The 16,873-nt window shown below is 29.3% G+C and overlaps 1 protein-coding gene across 3 annotated transcripts in view; it reads left to right on the forward strand.

Annotated features, from left to right (window-relative positions):
- Positions 1-16,873, forward strand: part of Nt5b (5' nucleotidase B) — a 90,544-nt gene that overhangs the window by 21,509 nt on the left and 52,162 nt on the right. The window contains exon 2 of one of the 3 annotated variants that reach the window (XM_065506675.1): positions 2,735-2,951. The exons of 1 other annotated variant lie outside the window; for it this stretch is intronic. In XM_065506675.1, coding sequence (XP_065362747.1) covers positions 2,845-2,951 — 107 coding nt within the window. In that variant the 5' untranslated portion in view covers positions 2,735-2,844. Of the gene's footprint in view, positions 1-2,472; positions 2,952-16,873 lie in introns of those variants that run through there. One more of the 3 variants, XM_065506674.1, reaches the window with a different exon arrangement.

The following is a 16,873-nucleotide window of genomic DNA, read 5'->3' on the forward strand; positions in this document are numbered from 1 at the left end:
CTTCCTACAAAAATTAGCATATATTAAGCATTAGAGGGTACTTTTATAAAAGTACTTTTTTTAAAAAGGTACTCTTTTAAAAGGACGTTTTTTTCTAAAAGAGTACTTTTTTAAAAGGGTATTTTTTAAAAAGTGACATTTTTTGAAAGAGTACTTTTTTAAAGTGGCACATTTTAAACATTTTCTTTTTGAAAATAGTAAATTTTTAAAAAAGGTAAAATTTTATAAAAGTAACGAATCAGTTGCGTAGGGTTCAGGTTCCCTGTGGTGATCTGGCCAGATTTCAGCAGCTCATAATAGATAGGACCCTTTTGGTCCCACCAAATACAGAACAATACCTTAGCGCCATGGATATTTGGCTTTGGTGTCGATTCGTCCGGGCTTCACATACGATCTCTTACTCTATCGGGTTATTATAATGGATCCATTTTTCATCGCAAATATCAATTTCAAGGTCTTCAATTCGTATGATACCCAATTTGCCTGCTTTTGGATGACTCCTGCTGCTCGAAAATGTTTTGAAATTGCTGCTTGAGTAGATCCCAATGATTTAGCAAGCTCTTGTTGAGTTTTACAACAATCTTCATGGAGTAATGCCTCCAATTCTTGTTCTTCAAACTTTTTTGGTTGACCTGGGCAATAGTGTCAAAATTACCACTTCTGAACCGAACAAACCATCTCTCGTACGTTGAAGCCGATGAAACACATTCAGCATAAGCTCGGTGGCCGGGCTTCACATACGATCTCTTACGCTTCAGGTTTTTCATCGCAAGTAATGATTCGGTGCAAAAATTATTTTCTTTTATAACGTGCAAGCAACATTTCGGACATGTAAAATCGTCCTGCTGCTCGTAAATATTTTGAAATTGCTGCTTGAGTAGATTCCAATGATTTAGCAAGCTCTTGTTGAGTTTTACAACAATCTTCATGGAGTAATGCCTCCAATTCCAGGTCTTCAAACTTTTTTGGCTGGCCTGGGCGATATCAATTTTGAAGATATTTCGATAAAATTTGGTACATATTATTTTTTCGGCCCAAGGACTATTGAAACTGGCTCAAATCGGTTCATTATTTCACCTAGCCCCCATACAAATGTCCTTCCAAAATTGGACTTTATCGGTCATAAATGTTTAATTTATATATGTATGTATCTCTACAAATTCCGCTCCAAGTAAGTTTTATATATACAAAATTCATGTCACCAAATTTTTTTACGATCGGTCCATAATTAGTCATAGCTCCCATATAGACCCGCTTACGAAAATAACTTTAACTGCGTCTTTAGGTGCGTTGAACAACCTTAAGGAGTGAAAATTTTCCACAAAAAAAGGACGCCAATATTTTTATTTACGCAAAAAGCTTCAAAAAAATTATGATACATTTTTTAAAACTTACCCTAATGTATATACACAGAAAAAAATGAATCGTGATAGCAACCGAATTTGTTGCCAATCGAATGATTCTACCTTAGTGACCGAATTTTACAGCTGTGGCTACAAAATATTGGAAAGGGTAACAAAAGTTTGGTTGCTTCAACTGAAATTCTTCTTTATCAACTTACTTTCTGTTGATAGAACTGAAAAATTCGATGTGTGCAACCGAATCATTCGATTGGCAACAAATTTGGTTGCTATCACGAATATGTTTTCTCTGTGTATGATTGAATAGATTTTAGTTAAAATTTTTATATTCGCCTCACTTTTTCCATTCTATTGACTTAACAATCAACTTAATAATCAACCCTCGTAACATGTCATAACTTATTAGACTACAACTCTGCGATTCTATTTTTATATTTTACAAATTCATCTTGACTTGAAAAACTGAGACGCATATAAACAAATGCGTTAGTAAATATTGTCTATATGGAAGCAATCAAATCAATTTCTAAGCAAAAAAAAAGAGAAACAGCAACAACAATAACAAAATAAAAATAACTCTACTGAAAGTGAGTGAATGACAGATCGAATATTTTCAAAATTAAATAATTTGAGAAATAAATGAAGAAAATAAACACAGTGATGTTTGTTTATTTAAGGGAATGATAAAAAAAAATATAGTAAAAAAGAGAGGCCATTTCTAATTTTATAAACACAAGCTCTTAAGTTATTTAAGCGAAAAAGAGCATTAAATTAATTATTTAAAAAACGCGATAAGCATTGTTCTTGTTTTTTTTCCATTTAACTGAGAGTGTGTAAGTGTTTCAGCGTGTTAGTGTTTTTTTTTTTTTTTTTTAATTTTCTGCTACTGATAAGATACGAAATACTACAATATAACAACAGCAACAACAACAACATTAATAAATAGAAAAACACATTTTTTTTTTGCAAATACAAATTAAATCAGCAATAAGAACAACAATTACAACAACAGTTATACCGCATAATTAAAACGTATCTTGGAAATATTTTTTGGTTCATAATAATTTATTATTAAATTTTTATAATTTTTACATCCACTCGCAGTTGTAAATAGACGTTCCTGCTAAACAAACGTTAAATTTAAAGAGTGACAGACAAAAAACGATCGTTACTTACTTAAACATACATAACAAATCTTAAAGTGATATTATTTAAAGTGAAACATTTATTTAAATCATTGGCGTGTTGTGAAAGACAATTAAGAAAAAAATTTAAAATTATGCCTGAAATATCCCAAGATGCTTTTGAAATCTTAAATCCCGGTTTCCCCACTATCTCCTCCACTGCTTTACGTTCTCGTTCAAATTCTATAGGTGTTAATAAGAAATTTCCCACAAAAACAAATCCAAATCAAACACAAGACACCAAAGAATCTGCCGTAGAACTTTTGAAAACAGAAAATACACGTGAAAGTTGTAGCAACATGGCGAGTGCGGAGCAAACACAAGAATTGGACCAACAATCCGTTATAAATGGACTTTCAGCTATTGATACAGTGGCTCAAAGTTATAAAAGAGTATTAGATCACAGGTAAATATATATGCAATTAAATGTTAGTAAATTAACACTAATTTCAACTAAATGAGTCATGGACTCATGTGGGTATGAGTATGGTGGGCTTGATCATTGTAGGAAAATTTTAATAATATTGTGAAATTTGTTGTATAAACAAATGAACAATAAAATACAAATTAAACAAAAAGTAACATTATTTTTTTTTTATCTACAAATACCACGCTTGACCTATAATTACAGTGGAAACTTTTATGAAACAAATTTAAAGTGATGGGCAAAACAGTTGGAATATTGACAAATATATAATCTGTGATTGATCAACCATTAATTATTTTTGGAAACTCCCAGTAATGAGTAAATAATTGATTTGGTGTGAGTAAACAGAATAAATTTAAAACAACTTCTCACTAAAAAATTCCTCAATTCGCCCATATAAAAAAAGAAAACTTTTTAAAAATATACAGTGGTGGGTCCTCTATATTATGTATAATAAACAACATCGTGCAAAACTTTTAATACTTAATAATCTGTATCAGAAAAGATGCATAAGGTGGCGATCGTGGACATAGCCGGTGAATTTTTAATAAATGTTAATTTTTATAATCTTGTTCTATCCTTTACCTTGAGGTAAGGGTATATAGGCATTTCCACGGTCCAAATGCGATATTCATAAGTGAAAACAAGTAAGAGAGCTATATTCAGCTGTGCCGAATCTTATATACCCTTCACCAAATTAAACTTCAAAATAAAAATTTTAAATATTTTTAGGTAAAAAAAATTTATTTTTGTTTCCAAAATTGTTTTTTTTAATATTTAGCAAAATAAAACTTCTGGTAAAAAAAAAAATCGGGTTAAAAAATATTTTTTCCGATTTTGACTCATTTTTAGAATTGTTTTTTTTTAAATTAAAATTTTTTTTTTAATTTTTTTTTTTTAATATTTAGCGAAAAAATACTTTTGGTGAAAAAAAAATTCGGGTTAAAAAAATGTTTGTCCGATTTTGACCCATTGTAGGTCCAACTTACTATGGTCTTATATACGTCGTTGCAAAGGTCTTTTTGAAATATCTATCATTAGATATTCATATTGTCTATATTAATGACTTAGTAATCCAGATATACAGTTACGAACAAGAAAATAGCAGTACCACTAAGAAATTTTTATGAAACGGCATACAACGTCTTTAAAAATTTTAAACTTAAAATTTTGTTTAATCGGTCAAGCCTGTACATTTTTTGTGAGATATTCTTTTTGTAAACATAATTATAATTTAGGAAATAAAGGCTCTTATATGTACAGTGCTGTTCGAAAAAATAGGGCCACATTCTTTTTGAAGAGTTTTTACATTTTAAATCTCTTAAACAAAGAGTTGTACAAAAACAAATAAATGCACTTTTTTTATTGATCTCTTATAAATATTATCCCGTTATTTTTAAAATTCTTTACGCGTCATTATTTGTAATTTAAATATAATTATGAATTTAGGCGTGAAAACAAGTGTGAATTAAAATAGGGACAGTTGTAAAAAATTGCAAAAAATAAGAATTTACAAAAAAATTTCTAATTGAATGGTAAGTTTAATACATATTTCATAGTTCCACAATAATTTAAAAACAAAAAATAACATTTAGAATAAAAAATGGGCAGAGGCAAACATTGTACTCAAGACCGCAGGGAAATAATAAAAAAACTACATAGCCAAGGTGAGAGCTATAGAAAAATAGCTGAAAAAGTCGGTTGCTCAAAGACAATGGTGGAAAATGCTGTAAAGAGTCAGTTTAAACCGGAAAATAGAGGAAGAAAATCAAAAATAACACCCCATTTGGAGCGGAAAATTTTGAGACATGTAAAAAACGATCCTTTTATTACCTCTTCTGCCCTTAAAAAAGAGCATAACTTAGATGTTTCCACCTCAACTATACGTAAGCTGTTACTTAAAAATAATTTGAAGTCGAAAAGTAGCAGAAAGGTTCCATATCTTACAAAAAAACACCAGAAGAAAAGACTAGAATTTGCAAAAAAACATTTAAACTGGCCCCTGAGCAAATGGCGAAATATTTTGTGGTCAGATGAAACAAAAGTTAATTTATTTAACTCTGACCGGAGCAGTCTTACTGTGCGAAGACCTCCTAACACCGAATTTCGTCCCCAATATACCACGAAAACTATTAAACATGGAGGCGGAAATATAATGGTATGGGGCTGTTTCTCTTATAATGGAACAGGGCCTATATTTCGGATTGAGGGAAGAATGGACGCTGAATACTACACTAATATACTAAAGGACATTATGTTGCCTTATGCGGAATGGGAAATGCCGCTTCGATGGGTGTTTCAACAAGATAATGATCCGAAACACACATCGAAGCGGGCAAAAAATTGGTTTCAGAACAACGGCGTAGAAGTTTTGAGCTGGCCTGCACAGTCGCCAGACTTAAATCCTATTGAAAACTTATGGCAAATTGTTAAAATGCGTCTTCGAGGAAAGAATCCATCGAATAAACAACAGCTATGGTTATTGATTGAAGATGCGTGGAGAAATATCCCAAACGAAACTTGCCAGAAGCTTGTGGACTCAATGCCAAGACGTTGCGCAGCTGTCATTGAAAATAATGGTTATTCGACTAAGTACTGAGGTAAACAAAATGTAATTAAAAAATAAAATCAAACTTTAATATATAAAATTTCTTTAATTTAGATAACTAGATTGGGTGTCCCTATTTTTATTCACACCAAAAAATGACTACCTGAAGTATTTTTACGTATATATATTTTTTTAAGATTTGAATTACCATATGATGTTTTAATTTAAGTTATTTGTATTAAAACCTAACAAAAATAAATGATAAAAGTGTTGTTTATAACGTTTATGTACATCATTTTTTGTCTTGAATATGTTGGATGAGGGTGGCCTTATTTTTTCGAACAGCACTGTATATGACAATATGTATTTTTTTTATTAACATTGAAATAGCAGTGCCGGATTATTGAATTCATTTTTTTTATTTTTTTTTTAAAGAAGTCAAATATTTTTTAAGATTAAAGTAAAATTTAGTTAAATATGCTGAATTTATTGTATTTTTAATGTTAAATATAGTTATTTTTTATATAATTCCTGTTTTAGTGGGTTGCGCAATACATAGCACAATTGCTTAGAGAAAATTAATTTTAAAGTTAGCAAAATAAGGAAAATCTTTTCCATATATTCAACTTTATTTCAAACGCTATTGAATAGAAAGAAAAAATAGAAAATAGGAACTCCAAACGGAAAACTGCACCTCAGGACGATCGAAATATCGTCAGAATCATCAAATGCAATCCATTTATGAAATTTAGAAGTTATTGATATGACAGTAAGGAGATGATTTCTAAATGCAAACTTCACCGAACGAAGTCAAAGGAAAAAGCCACTATTAACAAAAATACATAGTGGTACTTGTTTGGAGTACGCTGAATGCCGACTGGTTTACAAGCAATATTTTGTGAACTGGCGGGTCTAAACTGGTTTTATTTGGAAGTTCAGGCTGTAGTTAATATATTCGACGTCCACTCTCTTTTGTATGTCAAACACAGTACACTGTGAAAAAAGTTAAAATATTTCAAAATTTCGTGGTACTGCTATTATCTTGTTCGCAACTGCAGGTCACAAATAGGTCAAAATGTCAGCCATTTGTGGACCGAATATGAATCGTGTATGTAAGTTATTTGGGGCCTTCGGAAAGTTGATTTCAACAAACAGACAGACGGACATCGCTTAATCGACTCCGCTATCTATAAGGATCCAGAATATATATATACTTTATAAGGTCGGAAAATTATATTGTGGAAATTACAAACGGAATGACAAACTTATATATACCCTTCTCAACGTATTCCGATTACTCTTTCATCTTGAAAACCACATTTGTGATAATTGGTGGTAGTGACAAAAATTTAAATAGAAATACATCGAATATTTTCATAAAAAAATGTATTATTTTGAATTGAGCCTTTTTTCAAGTTAAAAATAATCAAATTGTTTTATTTAAATTTGGTTGTATTTTGAGTTGTTACTGTTTTTTTGATAAAATAATACAAAAAAAATATCGAGAAGTTCCAGAAAAATAGATTTTTTTGCAATAATTGCAAAAATTTTAAAGAAAACCAATTATTAGCTTACTATGATGTATTCGGATTTTCAAATTCTCTTAAATTGTAATCACAAACAGTTTTTGTCCTCTACTGAAAATTTTAAAATTTTGAGTTAATACAGTATTGTTGAACGAGTGCGATATGCATATGTACTATGTTTAGTGCAAAAAATTAGTTTGGTCGATTAGTGGTTCCAAAACGAGACATACAATAGAAACCATTTTCTTTCTACTGCCTTTAGATAAATTAAAAAATCAGCGAATTGGAAAATAACTTGAAAATCAAATTATTCGAATTTTCTCTTGTTATTCGAAAATGGTAATTTTTAAATTGTTAGAATAATTATTCGTAAGAAATTATTCGATTAATCGAATGAATACCCTACTTGGAACATAATTAAGCTATTTGATGTTGTCATGTTGAAAGGTTTGCATTAGTTTTTTTTATGTAACCTTTAGTATGATACTAAAGTTCTTCCAAAGAACATTCTAAAACGATTGCCTCTTTTTCATCAAAAATCTAATTTTTAACTAATACAACCAATTTTTCAACATTAAACTGAAAAAACAAAACAAAATTTTTCTTTTAAAGTAAATTAGCAGTCGGCAGCGGGAATATAGCAGCACTCTTGTTGGTGATCTTATATTCAAACACATTTAGTTAGGACACAATCAACAAGTAAGCTAAGACACACTACAGAGTAGCATAGACAATATTCAACATGATTTGAGGCAAACTTAGGCGTGATAAATTTTGTCCATGAGTAATGTTTGGAAAATCAAACATAATATTAAAGTCTACGACTTGAAAAACCTTTCTTACAATAACAAAATTTTATGAATTTATATTTACTCAAATTTCTCCTTTAAAGGAAGTATAAATCATAGATAAATACACATAGATCGGAAACTCTCCTGTGGAGACCTAACTCAGTTGTCAAAAACCTAAGTGGTGGGAATGTATGCCCTATGTGAGAACAAAAACAACATTCGTATGTGTGATTATTTGGAGTAATTTTTTATTTGAGTTTTTTTCTAGTTTCCGCTCTATGATTTAAATAATATACAGTTAATTTCTAGATCATGGCTATAATCTATTAAATTGTGCAAATTTAATGTAAAGATTTCAAAACAAAAGAATTTAATTAAAAGCTAAATTCGTGTTTAATGAGTTGTTTTACACTTAATTAACATTATGTTGTATTTAGTTGAACAATTAAACTGGATTTTAAATTTAAACAAGCACACAATCGAAGCATTTCTGCACTTCTTCACTTCTCGTAGTTGCATTAGCAGTCTAAACATTTTAAAACCCACCACAATTCACAGAAACTTTAAGGGTCAGTTAATGAGATTATAATTGTGTGCATTATTTGTATTTTGCCCCAGAACATTTATAGATGCTGGGAGTTGTGTAAAAGGAAAATGTGTCTTTATTCGTTCATTAAATACTTATAATTATGGACATGTTCAGCAACCAACTGTTTTAGTTGTTTAAGTAAATATAACTTTCCTCTAAGTTGAGTGTAGTGGCAGATTAAGGATGTAATAATTGCAAATTTGCTGCTAAAAGTTTAAGTTTTTAGTTGGTATAAAAAAAAAACTAATTTATAAAACTGTCAAGCATTTTCTTTAAAAATATTGAGTTTATTTTGTTTTTATTGTCTTTTAATATGTTAGGGCAGCATGTGCAGACAGTTAATGGTCTTGATAAGACATCAATTTGTTCACGCAGCGAAAATTGTTTGTCTGTACATGAATTTGTGTCGTGTGGACAAGTCTTGTCCATGTTATGATCTTGTTTGAACAACGTTGTCAGAACAATTATTCGCACGACTATGTCTAACTTCAAATATAATTTTCACATAAAAAGACCGCAATATTAAAAAAATACAAAGAAAACTGTGAACATGAACATCGCCACGTTTTCCCCACACCGAAGAACATGTACAAATTTGTGTCCGCACTTCTGCCACACAAAACGTTGGCTTGTCAAAACGTGGGAGTTAAGAGATTAAATGTTATTGCTCTACAAATCAGACTTGGGCGTTGCCAATTACTTTTCAATTACCAATTACATTACATGTAATTGGTAATTGAAAAATACCAATTACCAATTACTAGCAATTAGTAATTGAAATTTGCCAATTACAAATCCAATTACATTTTGTAATTGGCAACCAACAAATACCAATTACAATTACAAGTAATTGGTAATTGGCTTTTATCAATTACCAATTAATGTAATTAGTAATTGGTAAATGGCAATTACCAATTACATATAATTGGTAATTGGTAAAGTAATTGCAAGTAATTGATAAAAAAGTAATTCTAATTACATAAAAGGTAATTACATTTAAATTTTTTTCTAAATTTCTAAACAACATTAAATAATAACACTATGCTATAAAATAACACTTTTTATCAGAACTTGAAAATCGGCCTAATTGGGGTTGTAGGCCTAGGTTAGGACATACTAAAACCGTTTTAAAAGTTTTTGAAACACCCTCAAAGTTTTGAGTTATTTTGAAAAAAACTGTTTAGGTTAGATTCTAGTACTTAATTAAGCTTTCATAAATTATATATTTTTTTTTCGTAATTTTTCAAATTTAACAATAACACAGGCAACAAAATCTAAAAAAAATTAGTTATGGTCCAAACTTTAAATTCTATGGAAAAGTTTTTTGTAAAATCGTGAATTTTTTTAGACGTTTCTCCACATAATTTAAGGGTTAGTCCGATATTATAAAAATAAACTTAGAAACGTTTAAAGTTATATAACCTTTAATCCGCTATTTATTGCGTTTTAATCGGCTCAGTAGTTTCTTAGTTATAATAACAAATTGAGCAAATTAGTTTGTTTTAAAAAAATCGAAAACGGCAGAAATTGTTCAGATTTATTGCCTTATCGCAAAGCCTCAATTAATAGAATACACTTATTTTCAGAAAATTGTAATTGAAAATCATCAATATTTTGATCTAGTTGAAAGTAATAACCCAGCAGTTAAGAAAGTAGTAAATTTATCCCTTATAGACAAATGTTTGATGACTTGATTGACTCCAATTGATATATTTTGGGTCATTTGAAACGTATGTGCTATTTGTATTGCAGAGAGATATCAATTAGTTACTTTATGCATCCCATGTAATCTAGCGTAAAGACAATTGTCACTTAAGTGCATCTAAGTAATCTAAGTATTGCATTCGTCTCTATGTAATACAAAGGATCAATAACTAGTCACGTAGCTAGTTATGTAACTAGTTGTCACCCTAAATGATAGGTAAAATTACTAGTCTCATACAACTGCTGGGAAATGACTGCGGTAAAACTTTGTATCTATGTGAAGTTACAAAATCGTTCGATAACGAAATCTCTTAAAAATTAAAATTGTAATGAAACAACATAACTCTAAACTTTTTTGAAGCGAAATGTTTTGAAATGATAATTTTCAATTGTTCATAGAAATGACCCAGCAAAAACTTTGCTTACCTAGTAAGCCAGCAAGTATAATTGGAGCAAAGCGATAACTACTTATTATTTGACTGAAACACTAGTTACCGTTGTTCGAGATTTTTAAAAAATTCAGGGGTCAAGCTTACAAATGTACTTACAATCAGTTGAGAAATAAGTAGTAAATTCACAACAAGAATATGTAGCTAAAAAAAAACACACAAAAAATATTGCCTTGTGTGGGAATCGAACAGTCACATTATTTGCTTGTATTTGATAGTCAAGCTGCTAACTCACTGCTCCATGTACGAGTTATTTTATTGTAAGTTAACAATAGTTTTAACATCAACATATAAATGAATATGATATGAACAAAAAAATTAATGGCTTTGACAGGTACTTTGAACCACTAACCTCCCGTTTTCCAGTCAAACACACTAGATAGCTGTGCTAAATGCAAAAGTTCATTACCAGCCTGCATAAAAATAATTACTTATTCTAGTAAATAAAATAATGTGCTGCGTAACCACCACTCCTTACAAAAGAATGCATGAAATAACTAGTGGTCATTACAAAAATTCACAAAATTTTTCCTGGGGAAGAATATAGTCGACAACATTTGGAGTTATTTCTATAACAAATTCGACAAATATGTTGCCCATTGACGACAAAAACTTCTACTTTTATTAAAAACTTGGATAATATGCACATAAATATGCATTTTGAAATTAAATATAACTAAATATTCATTATTAATAAAATATGCAAAAATATGTACTAATAAATCAATGCCATTTTACAGCAAAATGTGCGATTCTAATAGATAATTGTCTACATTTTATTTGGACGTTCGAGAAAAAACATGCATTTACATATTAATCCGCCCCCTAGTAATAATATGTTTGGATTCCATTATTTTTTTTTTATTTTTGGTATATTGTGTAATGTACGAGTTATTTAATAATTACATTGTTGGTAATAAATACTTTAAAAGTAATCATTACACATTTTTTATCAATTACTTTCTATTTCAATTAATTTTTACCCATTACATGTAATTTGTAATTGACAATAACCAAATACTAATTACATGTAATTAGTAATTGGCAATAACCAACTACCAATTATATGTAATTGGTAATTGGCATTCACCAATTACAAATTACATTTAATTGGTAATTGGCATTTGTCAATTACAAATTACTTATAATTGGTAATTGGTTATTGCCAATTACCAATTACACGTAATTGGTAATTGGTCCTGTAATTAATTACAAAATGTAATTGGTAGTGCCCAAGTCTGCTACAAATAAAGCAAAATTAAACTTAAGATGATTTGTTAAATTAAGATGTTGTTTATGACCGAACATAAAGCGCACCTTATAAATAGAGGTTTAGCTAAAAACTAAAAAAAAACAAATTTCATAAATTGACTGAAAGATTATTGTAATTTTTTAAAAAATTATATATTTAAATAATCTTACATATACGTTAGTAAGTGCACCTTTAACTATTTCTTCCGGTATATTTTTCATTCATTCACCATATTTTTATTCTTTTCAAAACAACTTATGTTTTTATTGATTAGCATTATAATTGATATGAATAAGTTAAATCAATCGCCAATAAATGTTGATAAGATTGTTTCTTATTTTTTTTTAAATTATAGAAATTGTTATAAAAATATTAATAAAAGATTAAAAGTAAAAAGCAGCATGATGTCTAGGACCAGCCAACTAAAAAAACTGTCTCTGAAAATATTGATTAATTTTATATCAAGTGTTTAAATTTGTGGTGTTAATAAAGTGGGAAATGAAATAATAAATTTAATATGTAAGATTTTTAGAATAATTTTCTTAAAAAGGTTTTTCACCTCCACTATCTGACTTTTTTTATTTAAGATAAATGTGTGAACTAAATAAATAAATAAATTTTTATATAACTAAAAGAATAATGAAATCTGTTTTTTATTTGTTATTTGTATATTCAAGTATAAAATAAAGTCCTTTTTTCTATTGTTTAAATAAAGAGTGTTTTTTTAAGTGCGATAGAACTTACGAAAATGTTAACTGTCATACTGCTCGCACTTTTTGACATTTATCATCAGTATACTTTGGCAAATCATCGTAAATAGATTGACGCTTCAAATTCACTTAGAAAGTCAGTCATCGATTCACGCATCTTGTAGACGACTGTTTTATCGCAAAATTATCCTTAACGGGTTTGTTAATAAACAAAATTACCGCATATGTTGACTCCATTACATCCAGAATAACACTGTGTGTAATTATGGTATCCCTTTAAATAAGTTGCCACTTTAAATCCGTACGGATTAAAGCGAGCATAACTTTTAAATGAAACAACTTATGTTAACATTTTATACATGAAATTAAAGGTAATTTATTAAGCTTTAAAAAATATATAACTGTAGGTTTATGTGTCTTTATTGCGAATAAATTTTATGGCTTTTCTTCTTATGCCTCCCATTAATAGCTGCACAACTTTTCTTCCCACTTCTACCGTTATTCCACCATATTTATTCCACTTTGTTCTCATCAAAATCTGGTTATTTACTGTACCTGCACTCTTTTTCAATTTACGTTTAACAATTGCCAAATATATCTCGATCGGACGAAGATTTGGGCAATTTGTTTAATTGATGTGTTTTGGTAAAACATCAATATTATTCTCATTATACCACTTCATAGTTGTATTTGAGTAATGACAACTTGTCATTGAGTAATGACAACTTGCCTGAAACTTTGTATCAGATATGTGATGTCTTATAAATGACTGCAATCGCTTTTCCAAACTCTCTTTTTATATAAAATTCTGAAAATTCTTTAAAAACATGTCTGAAATTCTTGACTCTTCAAACCGCAACTGTGTATTGCCTGCCAAATTAATATTTTTGTTCAATTTTACGTATTTATATTTAAAGGCCACACAACCTCGAGCTGCCGAGACGTACAAATTTTGACCTGATATCTGCCGAAAATCAGATTTTGGCTATCTTTTAACCCGAAAAAGTCGGATTTTCTAGATATTTGTGCACAATTTTTTCTCTAGCTTAATTTTACATTGTGTCTACACTTTTTAGAACTAAACAATTCATTGTAGAATAATGGTAGATTTGTTGTTAAAAACGTATGTAAATCTTTTCCCGAAATTGGACTTTATCCGTGATAAATATTTAGTTCATATAGGTATCTACCACTTCCGAAAATCATTTACGAAAATAAATTATTGAAATTTGAAAACAAAAATGATTTTGCTCATTACTTAGTATAGGGTATTACATGGTCGGGCTTGACCGACCATACTTTCTTACTTGTTTTTATTATTTTTGTAATAGATAGCATAATATGTATCTCAATATTGAAGTTAGTGTTTATAAAAAACCGACTTTTTACAAAACCGGTTTGTCGGTTAACCGAAAATTCGCCTTTTTAAGAAAACCGGTTTTTCGGTTAACCGACATCGAAAAAACCGGTTAAACCGGTTAACCGTCATATATGTGTAGAAAACATAAAATGTCCAATAAAGTACATACGGCTTTAAAATTTTTAGCTTTTAGTAGTCAGAAATGGTTAATATTAAATAACTATGAATATATGTACTAAAGTGCTAAGTTAATTTTATTTTGTAAAAATTTCAAAATTATTATCTCAGTCAAATGCAATTGAGTATAAATATGTTACTAACTATATAATAGTTGTTTTAATTATTGGTTTATTCATTAAATTTTAACCAAAAAAATGTAAATTAATTTTTTAATTAAATATTTGACAATTTTGAAATTTATTATCACCTCGACTTTCTGATATGAAACAGAAAATATTACAAATCCCAAAAAAGGACCTATAAGATGCAGACGCACTTCTTCTTAGCTGTACTTATTTTAGAAAATTTTTTGTCTCTTCTGTAATATTTCTGAAAAGGACTTCGTACACTAAGCTAACGAATTGATTGAAAGAAGGTATGCACATCAAATTCAAATTAACGTTTGGTAAAATCATCACTAAGTTTATAATGAATCATTATTAAGATTTAGCTTAACTTCTAGAATTATGCGGAATTTAATTTTTAATAGTTTCATTATGTACAATTTATTCTGAAAAAGTTTTTAATAAACTCATCATCCTCTACTATTTTGAATCATTGTAATTTATAAAAATATCAATCTAAATGGGTTTGTATTGTAAATCAGCAGTTTAGGTTTCAAATCAGACCAATAATGAGATTTCCTAATTTTAGACCTTAATTTTAAAAACCGGTTAACCGAGTGATAAAAACCGGATAAACCGGTTAACCGAAAATCAACATTTTAAATTAACCGGTTCGCAAAAAACCGAGATTTCGAAGAAAAACCGGTTTTTCGGTTAACCGGTTAACCGGTTTATAAACACTAATTGAAGTAAAGAAAAAACAAATTAAATTAAAAAACTTTCCGAAAATGTTTCACTTTTGCGGCTACCTAAACGGTGTTAAGAATCATTCCTAGGAAGTTCATATGTTCTAGAAAGTTGTTTATTGAGATCTTAGGTACATTTTGGTAGTTGATTGTTGAATTGATTGACTGAACAGGGGAAAAAGGTAAACAAAAATAGAATTTTTTAATGTTTTTTGCGATTTTGATTTTGAAGATGAAGTGTTTTTGATTTTACATGTTCACAATTTTTATTCTTTATGACAAGAGCTACAACTCAGGGAGTAAATAAAAATTCCCACCGGTTTGCAAGATACGATCACTTTTTTTTGCAAAAATGACAAAGAGGCCCCAAATCTTTGGGGTCCCATAAAAAAAGTCTATGACTTTGGGCAAAACTGCATGACTTTAATTCCAATCAATGAAATGTCTGCTGTTATTCCAACAGTCTTTAGTAAAATTGTATATAAAAGTTAAGTTTTTATCAATATATTTTTTTAAACATACGATTTCATCCAAATCGTTTTTCATTGATTTTTTTGGCATAGCCTAGGGACAAATATAAAATTTACAGTCTTTCAGTTATAATGTAAAGTAATTTAAGTATCAGGGGCTTTTAAACCGCCTCGTCTCACTATTTCTTAAATTTGTCTAAAGTGTCACATTTTCTGTTGCCAGTATTCACCAAGTAACTCAATATTATTTTTCATGCTACCAGACATTTACTTACAAGCACTTAACATTCTAACACTCGAAACGTATCTGTATCTCAATAAGTGAGTGAGTGAATGAATGTTACTAAGATACTTTCAATAGCTGTTTGTTTGTGTCTTTAAAACATAATAGAATGTTTTATTTTTTTTCACTTTGTTGTCATCGTCTGACCTTGAAGCTTTAAGAAAGGATTATTCGTTTATGGATGTTTGTGTTTAACTTTTAATGTGGTTTAAATTTTGTTTTTCATTATAAAAAAAAACTCTGCTGTTAATGTGTTACAAAATGTCTCTATGTTTTCTCTAATGCACTTGCTTTTGTTTGAGGGACTTTTGAGATTTATTTAGTTCAGTTCGTAAGATTGTTTTAAAACTTCTGTATATTATAATACACACATATTTCTTATTTTATTTATTTTTTGGGGTTGTTGTTTATTTATGTTAAAAATGTTCTTTTTTTGTATTTTCTTTTGCAATAAATTTAATTTTTAAAGTTTTTCCCTTCTCATTTTAATTTTCCAATGCTGCAAACATGGTCTTGAATTTAAAGGTCATTAGGGGGAAACATAAAAAAGTGTGCAAAGGAACAGTGGTCTTAGAAAAACTAAAAATATCTTGTTACAGAAACTTTGACTCAATGAGAATTATTATTGGGTGTTTGATTAAAAATGTGGAATTTTTAAAATTTTTAGATTTGAAACGTATGTAAAATTTGTTCAAAGTATTGGCCATTGCTAGCTATGAACTTTTCCCATCTTTTTGGCAACATATGGATTACAAGCCAAAAAACCAAGAACGAATCAAGCCAATATCAGATACTCTCTTCCAAAGTGAATCGTAAGCCAGAGAGAGCATTCTGCATCAATCGAAACAAATAGTAGTTGATCGGGGCAAGGTCTAGAGTCTAGATTCTAGACTATAAAACAGTTGAGGTAAAACTTTCCAACCACTTCATTCTAAATAGTTTTTAACAAGTATTGCAACATGTGGCCGAGCGTTGTCATGATGGAATATAACGGTTTCAAGTTTTGCCAGCTTATTCTGGGTATTTTACGCTTCAAACATATCAGTTGCATTCGGTACAGATTCACATTTCAGCACCTCATAATAGATAGGACGCTAAGAATTACCTTAGCGCCATATATTTTTGGCTTTGGTGTCGATTCGGCTGGTTGGACGAGCTTCACGTACGATCTCTTGTATGTATATTGTAA

The sequence above is a fragment of the Calliphora vicina genome, chromosome 4 (assembly GCF_958450345.1).
Source record: "Calliphora vicina chromosome 4, idCalVici1.1, whole genome shotgun sequence".
Taxonomy (NCBI): domain Eukaryota; kingdom Metazoa; phylum Arthropoda; class Insecta; order Diptera; family Calliphoridae; genus Calliphora; species Calliphora vicina.